The 10,652-nt window shown below is 40.9% G+C and overlaps 1 protein-coding gene across 1 annotated transcript; it reads left to right on the top strand.

Annotated features, from left to right (window-relative positions):
• The first annotated feature begins 154 nt into the window (after window positions 1-154).
• LOC115927965 (latrophilin Cirl-like) lies at window positions 155-9,425 on the top strand. Its single transcript, XM_030994381.1, has 4 exons — window positions 155-322; window positions 4,887-5,273; window positions 7,633-7,773; window positions 9,297-9,425. Exons 1-4 carry the CDS (start codon window positions 155-157, stop codon window positions 9,423-9,425), a joined length of 825 nt encoding a protein of 274 aa, XP_030850241.1.
• The last annotated feature ends 1,227 nt before the right edge of the window (window positions 9,426-10,652 follow it).

Raw genomic sequence — 10,652 nt, forward strand, 5'->3', positions numbered from 1 at the left:
GACGTCACAGGAACGGCGAACATTTTGCCATTGTAGACTTCCACGATGGCCTTGCACACTTCTGGCACCATATGGCAGATGGCTGCTTTACTATAGCGGAACGCATAGGAGAGTGACGAGTAATTGTCCCCACTGCCCAGATGTTTCAGAGTCAATGACAGCTACAGTCCAGGTGGTAGTGCAGAGCGGAACTTCGTGTCTTGTCTCTCGATGGCTGGTGTTACTCTTTACTGATCTCATCGAAGAGCTCTGGAGGCATCCTCAGATGGTTCTGGAAGGCGTTGACATCTTCGGTGCGGAGCTCTCTGGTGAGAAATGTCGAGTAGTGGCCCACCTGCTGCCTTTTGTCTTCCTATAGCCATTTGCGCACCCACATGGATCTTGGCCCCTCCTATCCGCCCTCATCGCCTTCTTCCTGCCTGCTGAACTCTGGCATTTCCACTTTGCAACTGCTGCTGGTCTTCCTCTTGGTGACGCAAAGACTGGATGTATGCACCCAGCAAACTTGCAAACACAAAATCTACTTCATCTTGGGCATTCATGATGTTGTCTAGTTGAAATCTCAGGATACAATGATTGCTATTGCTTGAGAAGCCTTCTTTTTAAAAACTGCCCGGCGTCCACGTTTCATTCGTAGAGAGCCTTGACAGAACGTGATCTACTCATCAGACCTTGTTCAGAACGTGAAAAACGTGAGGGACCCCATCAAAACGTGACGGGCCGGGAGGGAACGTAATGGCATCCGCGGTAAACCGCGGGCCGAAACGTAGTAAAATTTGGAACCATCCGGGACTCAGCAGCCCCTTTTCCCACACGGCCCGTCACGGATAACGTGATAGACCCTGAGAAAACTTGACAAGACCTAACAAAACTTGAATACAGAGAAAAAAATTGCGAAAATCCCACGGCGCACTCCATTTCGGGCAAACGGGGCTGCCGCGGCCGCCGGGAACATAATGTAAACGTAGCATAATTGTGTGACAACGAACCGTCCCTTTTTATCTTTTATTTCTCCTTTTTTTTTGTATTTCTGTTCACTGTCTCTATTTTTTGTTCACTTTATTTCGAAAAATGTGTGATTTTGTTTCATCCTGGTGGACATATATTGCGTGTTATATGTGTTTCCGCTAAATTATGGTAAGTTTTGGTCGACGTGAGCCAGTTTGTTGCAAACGCTATTGTCTGTGTACGATGTGAATGAGCTATGTTAGCTGTGAGTCTGTGACTGGCCGGTGGGTTCGTCCCCCCGGAAAATTTGAAAATGAGCAAAAAGAAAATCTATAGCAAATACTGAATAAAGACACCAACACACTGGTAGGCTCTGGAAGACCCAAGAGTGCAGCGTTTAGACTAATACAAATGCAAAAGTCTTTTTGCTCGGTCGCTACGCTCCCTCGCATAATATCCTTCAAAAAGAACAAGTAAATATTGATAAAAATCTGTATTTCGTTGGTATCACCGTGATACCCACTGGCGTACTGTTGGGGCGGGTAGGGGGGGGGGGAGGAGGGGGGGGGGGGCTTGGTGGCAGTTGCCCCCGAATAATATTCAAACGTGTTTTATTTCTAATTCGATACCAGTGATTTACAAATGTTGCTAAAATTACATTATTTTCCATTATTTTTTCTCACTTTTTTTGTAAATCATACCTTTTTGTTTGCGTTTGTTGGACAATGAAAAATTCCCATATTTACAGTCAGGCAAAAAAATATGCCTATTTAGAAGCCTACATATCAGAGCCCACTAAATGGTGGGGATCGGGGGCTCGAGCTCCCCCACTTTAAACAAAAAAAATATGTTAAAGAGAAATAGAAATAGAAATAAAGAATAGTGACCTGACAGTGTCACAAATAAGGTATCAAAATATGCTCATCTGACCTTGATTAAATGCCTAAAACCTCCGAGCCTTTCGGGGGCTCTGCTCCCTGGACCCCACACGGGGGCGCTAAGGCGGCCCCTGGATGCTCATCTGACCCTAATTTAATACCCAAACCCCCTGAGCTTATGGGGGCTCAGCCCCCTGAACCCCTTACCAATTAGTGTCCTGCCAGTTTCAAAAATAAGGTGTCAAAATATGCCCATCTGACCGTAATTAAATGCCGTAACCCCTGAACTTCCGTCTTTGACCCCCGCCGGGGCTTTGCCCCTAGACCCCACGCCAATTTTCGCCACGCTCTACCTGGTCGTAAATACTTCAGCCCCCCTCCCCACTTTAAAAAACGTTCCGCGGGGCCTGCATGTAACGCGTAAGAGTGGTGGTGATGCGGAATTGTGTTTTGCCCCCCCCCCCAACAAAAAAAAACCCCGCTCATTACTCATTACGCCATTGGTGATACCAACGGAAAACAGATTTTACCTCGCATTTCGTCCCCCCCCCCCCAGTCATGACTTTTGTGAGACGCAGACGTGAATATTTGACGTATATATTTTCACGTCTGCGTGTCACGTCAGGGCCATTGAGTACAGAAAAATGAAAAAATTACCAAAGGTATAAGTCAATTTTCTTTTACACGTCTTGGACGTAAAAGACAAAATATGTGTTGCATATAGGTATACATCAATTTTTGTTGATTTTCACGTCTCGGACGTAAAAAAAACGAAAAATGTGTTGCAGACGTCAATTTGTATGCGTTTGCGTGTCCTTTAGGAGCCACCACACAGAAAGTTTAATCCAAAGTTTTAAATTTCATAAAACTAGTATTAAATTGCCAGTAATTTTATAAGCTTATCAAAATTTGTTTCATGTTTTTATTTCTGTAAATTCTGGAATAAATATATACAATGTATATATACAATATATAAAATATATTGAACAAGATAAAGGAAAACTCCACTTAACATTATTTGTTTACGTAAATTCCGGGGGAGGGGGGCCTCGCGTGTCGGTGAATGAACTGACCTTCATTACTTCCTCTGTCGATTGTCTTTAGTTACTGGGCAACATATTCTGCAGTAGTTTGTAATTACCAGCCCATCATAATGTTCAATTTATTTGTGGCTGTTTTCACCTCTTGAAATAAAGGCTCATTGTGATTCAGATATTCAACAATTATTCATGACATAACTATGATATTGTGAAATCCTACCCAAACTTGTTATTTTTCATTATGAAACAACATTTTATTCTGCTAATTACAAACAATGACGTACAATGGCGTAGCAGCCTATCTGCAGGCATTCCTCTGCGCTTCGTCATAGCCAGACTTTCCCGCGCTAATGCAATGGTCACATTACCCAAAAGTAGCCTGCTCGGCGGCCGAGGGGCGATTTTTAGCCAATTTTTCCCGGCCACCGAGCGGCGGCCGCCTTGGCACCGCTCGTTTTTAAGGCATCGCTCGGTCGCTGCTGAAGTTTTAGCGCGGAGTTAAAATTCGGGCGGCGCCTGCTCACTTTCACTCGCCGCCCAGCCTACGCTCGGTGGCCGGGCGGTAGCCGCCCGGGCGTCGACCTAATCGAGCGTTCACCGTCGAGCGATTTAGGTAAAACATCAAAGCCGCTAGGTCAAAGGCTGTCGAGCAGTCGCCGCCCGGTTGCGACCCGGTCGCCGCTGGGAGATCAGTCGGTCACTTGGCGGCAAGTCCAAAATCGGTCGGCAGCCTTTGACCGTGCAGCTTAGATTTTTGACCTAAATCGCTCGGCGGCAAACGTTCGATTAGTTCGGTGCCCGGGTCGCGACCGACCGGACACCGAGCGTATTTAGGAGCCCCGCCGATCACTGGCCGGCCGTCGTGCAATATCGTTAACATCAGCCAGCGCGGAATTTAATTTCGGGCGGCGCCTGCCAACTTTCACTCGCCGCCCAGCCTACGCTCGGTGGCCGGGCGGTAGCCGCCCGGGCGCCGACCTAATCGAGCATTCACCGTCGAGCGATTTAGGTCAAAAATCGGAGGCGCTAGGTCAAAGGCTGTCGAGCAGTCGCCGCCCGGTCGCCGCCGGGAGATCAGTCGATCACTGGGCGGCTAGTCCAAAATCGGTCGGCAGCCTTTCGCCCAGTTTTGATCTAAAATCGACCGACGGGAAATCGACAGGGCTCCGCCCAGGCACCGCTGGGGCTCTACAGCCTGCTCCACTTCTCCAAAAATCGCTGGGCAATGCCTAAATTCCAGCGGCGACCGAGCAGGCTACTAATCGGTCGGTCGCCGCTCTGATTTGTGACCATAGCTTAAGCCCGGCTATATCGATAACGGATCGCCTCGTGCGTTTACATTTCAGTTTGAGACAGGGGGGGGGGGATTTCGAACTTGGAGATAAAATAGAAGACTAGCAGAAAATTTGAGTACTGCAAGTTTTAATAGTAAAAATAACCAATGTAATATTTTATCAATACAAGGAAATATAATCACATTTTATATGACTTAGTATGACTCCATCCCTTATTTTTTTGGTACCATTTCTAAAAGCCTTTTTGCCTAATCGACGAGCCCAAAGCCCAACCTTTAGGAGTGTGGGCTATTCCATTACCACAAAGGGCATGTCCATCCATACATGACATGCAACACATGAACAAAAGATATTTCTGAATGAATATACTCATTATCACACTTTGAAAATGTTAAAGTTCAGTGAATAATGGTTCATAAAAATAAATTTTTCCATTTATTTGATGTAAATCACAGACATTTAGCGAAAAATGTGTCCCTCATGAAATGCATTTCCCCGCCAGTGAATGTTGTATTCCTGGCCTTAACATGTTTTGCCTTTTTGAACAGCGTCGTGCGCGATCATTTTTTTGAGAACCATTGTCGCGAATGACATAACACAGATCTCAGTGAACATGCGCAAGTCCTTTGTTGCGCGCAGTCACATTCATTTACACGATTTTTTTTTGCGGCGGTCTATTGCCCCATATTTGACCAAGCCTTTAATCTTATAATGCATTCCTTTAGATTATCAACTCTTACTCGGATGGTGTCCACGGCAGGGTTGTCTTCTCCATCATCGGTGATGACAGCCAATCCTTTGATGAAAGTGACATCCAGCTATCTACCGACAACCTCGACAGCGGTAACCGTGGTGGTGTTGTCCAAGCAGCCATCGTCATGGGACCAGAGACCATTGAAGACACCATAGGGAATATAGCATTTACTGTGTACCGTGACGATGCATTGTTTGTAAGGGACGGTGGCCAAAACAACCAAGTGGTACATAGTGGAGGGAACAATGATGTGCGTCGTAATAACACGGTCAATACCAATATCATCGGAGCGAGCCTCGGTACGAATGTAACCAAACATCTGAATGATCCTGTCACCATAACACTGGCACACAAACACGTAAGATACACAATCTCTTCATAAGCTAGTTTGTAGATACTACCTGCTCAATGGGCAGATTTCAAGTCATTTGTACAAAATTGTAAAACCCACCGAGACGAATACTGGATATGTATACATCAAGGTTATGTAATAATTTTTGACTTATGCACAATACATTTCATGATACGTGAGTGACGTTATTATTTTTAAAAGGGAAAAAAGTGCACCTCCGTGACTTTGGCAGTGATTGTTCTAGAATGCACAAATTCTAAAAGCATTTTTTTGATTGATTGATTTTTATTCATATTCCATGCAAAATTGACATTGTATAATAAATTCTGCAAAACGTAACATTTCTTTAATGTAGAAGTAAATAATCATGAATCATAGCAAAAAAGGGGGGGGGGGGGCAAAGTGTCCCCCACTTTTTCAATTACCCTAAAAGTGCCTCATTTACTTTTCTAAAAAGGCCTCTTCCCCCTTTTACCTCTGATAAGTACCCCTGTTATTTTTCCTTCGACAAGTTCTCATTTCCCTTTGCAATAAGTGTCAATTTTCCATTTTAGTGCCCTTTTAATCTCCAGTAAGTGCCCATTTTTAGGTAGGAGAAGTGCCCTTGATCAATGTTGATACGTGCCTCCTTTACCACTGTGCACTATTCAAATCTAAGAGGTACCCCTTTTACTATGACAAGTGCCGTCTTTCCTTTGAAAGAAGTGCTACTTCCCTTTTTAATAACTACCCCTTTTCAACTCAGATAAGCGAACCTTTTATTTTCACCTGTGCTCCTTTTCCTTATAAGTGCCCCATTTAGAAAGAAAAATAGAGCTCCTTCCCCTTCTCGCAAATGCCCCTTTTGACCTATGAAAAGTGTCCCTATTCATCTGTGGTAAATGACCCTTTAATACGAGAAGTTACTCGTTTTCACTTCAGATAAGTGCCCCTTCACCTCTGATAATTGCCCCTATTCAAATCTGAGAGATGCTCGTTTTACTTTAACAAGTGCTCCTTCCCCCCTGAAAGGTACTTTTTAAGCTCTGATGAGTGCCCCTTTTCACCTCTAATATCTGCCACTTTTATTTTGACACGTGCCTCCTTTTTTTAATCTAATACATGCTCTTTTTCCTTCCCCTTCTCATAATTACAATTTGTTATTGTTTTTTTTTAATAAGAGCCACTTCCCCCCTTCCATTAAAAGCATCTATTAAAAATCTGATCGGTCCCCCTTTTCTTTCTGTATTTTTTTCAACAAATGCACATTTTCCTTATTTTGATATAAGTGCCCCTTTTTTATTCTCATAAGTGCCCCTTTTCATATCTGGTCAGTGCCCCCCCTGAAGATGCGATAAGTGTCCCTTTTCACCTCTGATAATTTCCCTTTTAACAATGATACGTGCCCCTTTTCCTTTGTAATAAGGGACCTATCCTCTTTTCATAAATGCCCATCTTATAAATGTCCCTATTAAAATCTGATGGGTGCCTCTTTTCCGTCGACAAATGCCCGTTTCCCATCCTCATAAGTGGCCTTTTTCATCCCTGGTGAATGCCTCCTTTCAGGTGTAAGAAGTGCCCCACTTTTACCTCTAATAACTACACTTTGTTCTTTGCCACGTGCTCCTTTCCTTTTTAATAAGTGTCTTATCCCTTTCAAAAAGTGTCCCCTTTTCCTCTCACCATTAAACGTGCCCCTGATTTAAAGCCACTAAGAGCAATTTCTCCGAAAGGTCGCTCGCTAAGCATGCTCACATTTATAGATGATTTACTTATCTTACTTATCAAAGGTATTTTCAGTCTTGCGTTATGAAAATGTGCTTATAAACCGGTCAGGATTGTTTTTTTCTCTTCATAAGATGTTATTTTTCGCACTGCAACCTCACAAATCTTTAAAACAATTCCTCGCTCGCTTTGCTCGCTCGCAAATGAATATTCGGACCATCACACCCAACTGCAAAGTATGATGCTTTGAGCAATATCTTGTATGATATATAAAGAGAAACAAATATTGATATCATCCCTGATAATGTAATCACAATCTTGGGGTATATACCAATGTCTAATCAAAATATATATTTTCGCTTTCAGATTTCCCTGTGTAGATGCCCTTTTTTTCTCTCCAGAAAGTTCCCTTTTTGTGAGTGCCCCCCTCCCCCCACTTTGGAAGTCGCTTTACCGCACATATATTAGACCGAGACAAAAAAGAAATGGAAAAAATGTTACGGCTAAACGAGAGATAGATGGGAAGATCACCGAGGAGCTATGGTTTTGATTGTCAATTCTTAAACAGTTTATATTTTTTGTTAATTACCCTGTCTTAATTTCTATAATCAAAGGAAATTTACCCGTCTTCTTCTCTCAAAACAATTATATATACTTTCAGCAAAATGCAAGAAATCCGCAGTGTGTGTATTGGGAATATGCCATTAACGCTTGGTTAAGCGATGGCTGTAATATGACCAACACTTCCGAGACACAAACCGAATGCCAGTGCAATCATCTTACTAACTTTGCAGTCCTTATGGTAAGAATACGAATTTGATATCAATAATAATGATAATAATAATAATGATAACAATAATGATGATATTAATGATAATAACATTCATGTTTATACATCACTTAATACTAAGTTTATAAGTGCTTAACATTTTGATCATTATTAACTCGGTCATTGGATTAAATTGCTAATCCACACATGATAGTGCACACGCTCCACTCAATGGAGATTATTCCGGCCATACGCTCTTTTACTAGCCTAAACACATGCCAATCGAAACAAATAAACGGTCCCATCCTACTTTAATGAGTGGCAATGTAATGTATATAGATCTCTTGCCAAAGGATATAAGGGCCTCGCGGGGACCTGAACTGCGAACCATGTGATTCACAGTCCGATGAAGTTTCCACAAGACCAAGAAACCTCTACAGATTACGACAAAGCAACTTCCATATGATTGATTTGTAATTTTTGTTGGAAACATAAACAAATTGAATTGAAAAAAAAATTGAATTAATGCAGGAGAGTAATCCTTATTTTAAAAGATTCATATTAGGGGTCACTTCCTATGAACTTTAACCTACTTCAAATTACAGTTGTAACTACTCCCATATAGCTATTGATTTCGTTTTAAATAATTTATTTCACTGCTTTTTGTCATTATGATATGCTACACAATAGAATTGCCTTGCAGGGATTGGTCTGGGATGGCTCACATGATGTTAAACATGAAGGGAAAATGGAAAGTGGATTGTGGAAATACCCTATTTGATGTCATGTATCTCACGCAAATATACGTGCCCTGCACCTACAATGCATACAATTATATAAATGAGACTGAGCATTGAAAATATATTTGAGGTTAGCCGCCTTAATTCTAGAAATTTTCTTGTATTTCTTGTCATTATTAGTTTAGACAAGACATGTTTCGCTGTCATTTTAACTTTATAAATAGTTAACCCCTTTATATATATATTTTTTTTTAAAAGGAATGAACCATCCACTATTTTTGAGGCACCAGCAACATTATGGCTTATTTTCGGTGATAGGCATAGTTATTATTTCCTTCGGGGTTGCGCCGCTCAGAAAATAGTACTATGTGAGTAATAGCTTAGAGAGGGTTCAAAGTATCAACCAGAACCTCTCATGTCATATTTGATTAGTGTAAACAAAAACTGTCCTTCATAACGATTATCATTGGGTTGCTGTTCAAAAAGAAAAGTTCTTCAGCACCATCCTAACTTAACGGCAAGATGAAAAACGTAATGCTTCTTTAAAGCCAATTCGAAAGCCTTTCCATTACGTATTTGCCTAATATTTAAAGGTAAATTATCCCAGAGAGTTCCACAGCCGTAGCATAGTTTGCATTCTTATAATATTGGCACATTGCTTGTCGGGTGTTTACATTTTGTACTGTTGATACTTCTTGAAAAAACATTTTTGTAAAATTCTGCAGATGAATCATGATGATATTTAAAAACAACTATATACATCTCCAAATTAGCTTATTCTATTTCCACATTGTGTTGCTTTCTGTTTCTCATCAGGACGTGAGTGGCATCCCCAGACGATCAGAGAGAGTTGAACGACTTTTTAGGATTCTCAGCTACATAGGATGTTCTCTCTCCATTGTAGGCCTCCTAGTGACCCTGGCTGTCTACATCACTGATAGGTAAGACTTCCAGGAAAATCAAACATCAACAGACTTTTACTCTAAAAGAAGGCAGACATATCAAGGAAGCAGGCTGGTAAAACATTTGAACGAAATGGGACACCCAAGAAATGAATTGTTAAAAGGTTGCAATCACTATTATATATAGGCACATCAAATTGACTGAATCGGTAATGTCACTGTGATGTAGTGCCGGACTACTTTTCAGTTTGTTTCTACACACAAAATGACTAAAGTATCATTTTCTTTTCAAAATGTAGGAATCAAGAGGGTCATTCCTCTTAAGGACTTTGTATGATATGCTATCAATCATTTATCTTGAGCCGTGCCCCAAGAGAGAGTGCAGAAAATAATGATATTTTTGTTTACAAATTGTCAACGTGAGATTCACATATATGAATTTAGTGATCTCATATTTCAAACGTTCATAACTCTCTTTTTATTGGTCCGATATATTTCAAACTTCGCTTTCCTGTCTCTCTAATTGTTCTGCTTTAGTACTAATGAACCTGTACAAATGTTGGATTGCCTTTCAACTTCCATGTTCCTACCCTTCTTCCATCACCAAAAGCTCTCTATCCTTAGGGAGACTACACTGGTATCCCTTTATAAGTCAGTCTAGCGTTTAACCTCATTTTTGTTTATCATGGAAGTAACCTTACTTTATTTACGCCCACTTTAACTCTTTCTGATTTTTTATTGCATCAAATACACAAGATGTATTAAACTTTCTAAATTCTTATGGATTCTTAGCCCTAGCTAATTATTGTGTAAATTTTGTATGGTATTCCCTCTTAATGTGTATTTGAACGTCTGTATAGTTAAAAGCTATATAAATATCTAAACTAGCCTTCTAAAGGTAAAGACCAGTTTTGAAAACGCCCCTCTCTCAAAAAATGAAATGGAAGCTCTCATAACCAATCATGTGAAAGAATATGTTTTGACTAATCATAATAATGATACTAGAAAATTTAATTCGTCATGGGGACGAATTAAGTGGTCTGTCTTCACTTATGATAAATTTGAGAATGGGAGAAGTTATATAGGCATGTAAACAATGATGATCATGATGACCATGATGATGATCATGATAGTAAAGGTGATGATGATGATGTTAATGATAATGTAATATGATAAAAACGATAATGTTAATGATAATGATGAGCATAAGCATGATCCTGACATCTGATTGAAAGAAATGAGGAAATATTTAGATGGCATATAGTCTCAG

Source organism: Strongylocentrotus purpuratus, unplaced genomic scaffold (genome assembly GCF_000002235.5).
Source record: "Strongylocentrotus purpuratus isolate Spur 01 unplaced genomic scaffold, Spur_5.0 spur5_scaffold_21, whole genome shotgun sequence".
Lineage (NCBI taxonomy): Eukaryota > Metazoa > Echinodermata > Echinoidea > Camarodonta > Strongylocentrotidae > Strongylocentrotus > Strongylocentrotus purpuratus.

Bases quoted from the DNA above. Each gene is read 5' to 3' on its own strand.
- LOC115927965 (XM_030994381.1), top strand. From the start codon at position 155: ATGACAGCTACAGTCCAGGTGGTAGTGCAGAGCGGAACTTCGTGTCTT. The intron at 323-4,886 runs GTAGTGGCCCAC...GCATTCCTTTAG, and splicing joins TCTCTGGTGAGAAATGTCGA to ATTATCAACTCTTACTCGGA. The intron at 5,274-7,632 runs GTAAGATACACA...ATATACTTTCAG, and splicing joins TAACACTGGCACACAAACAC to CAAAATGCAAGAAATCCGCA.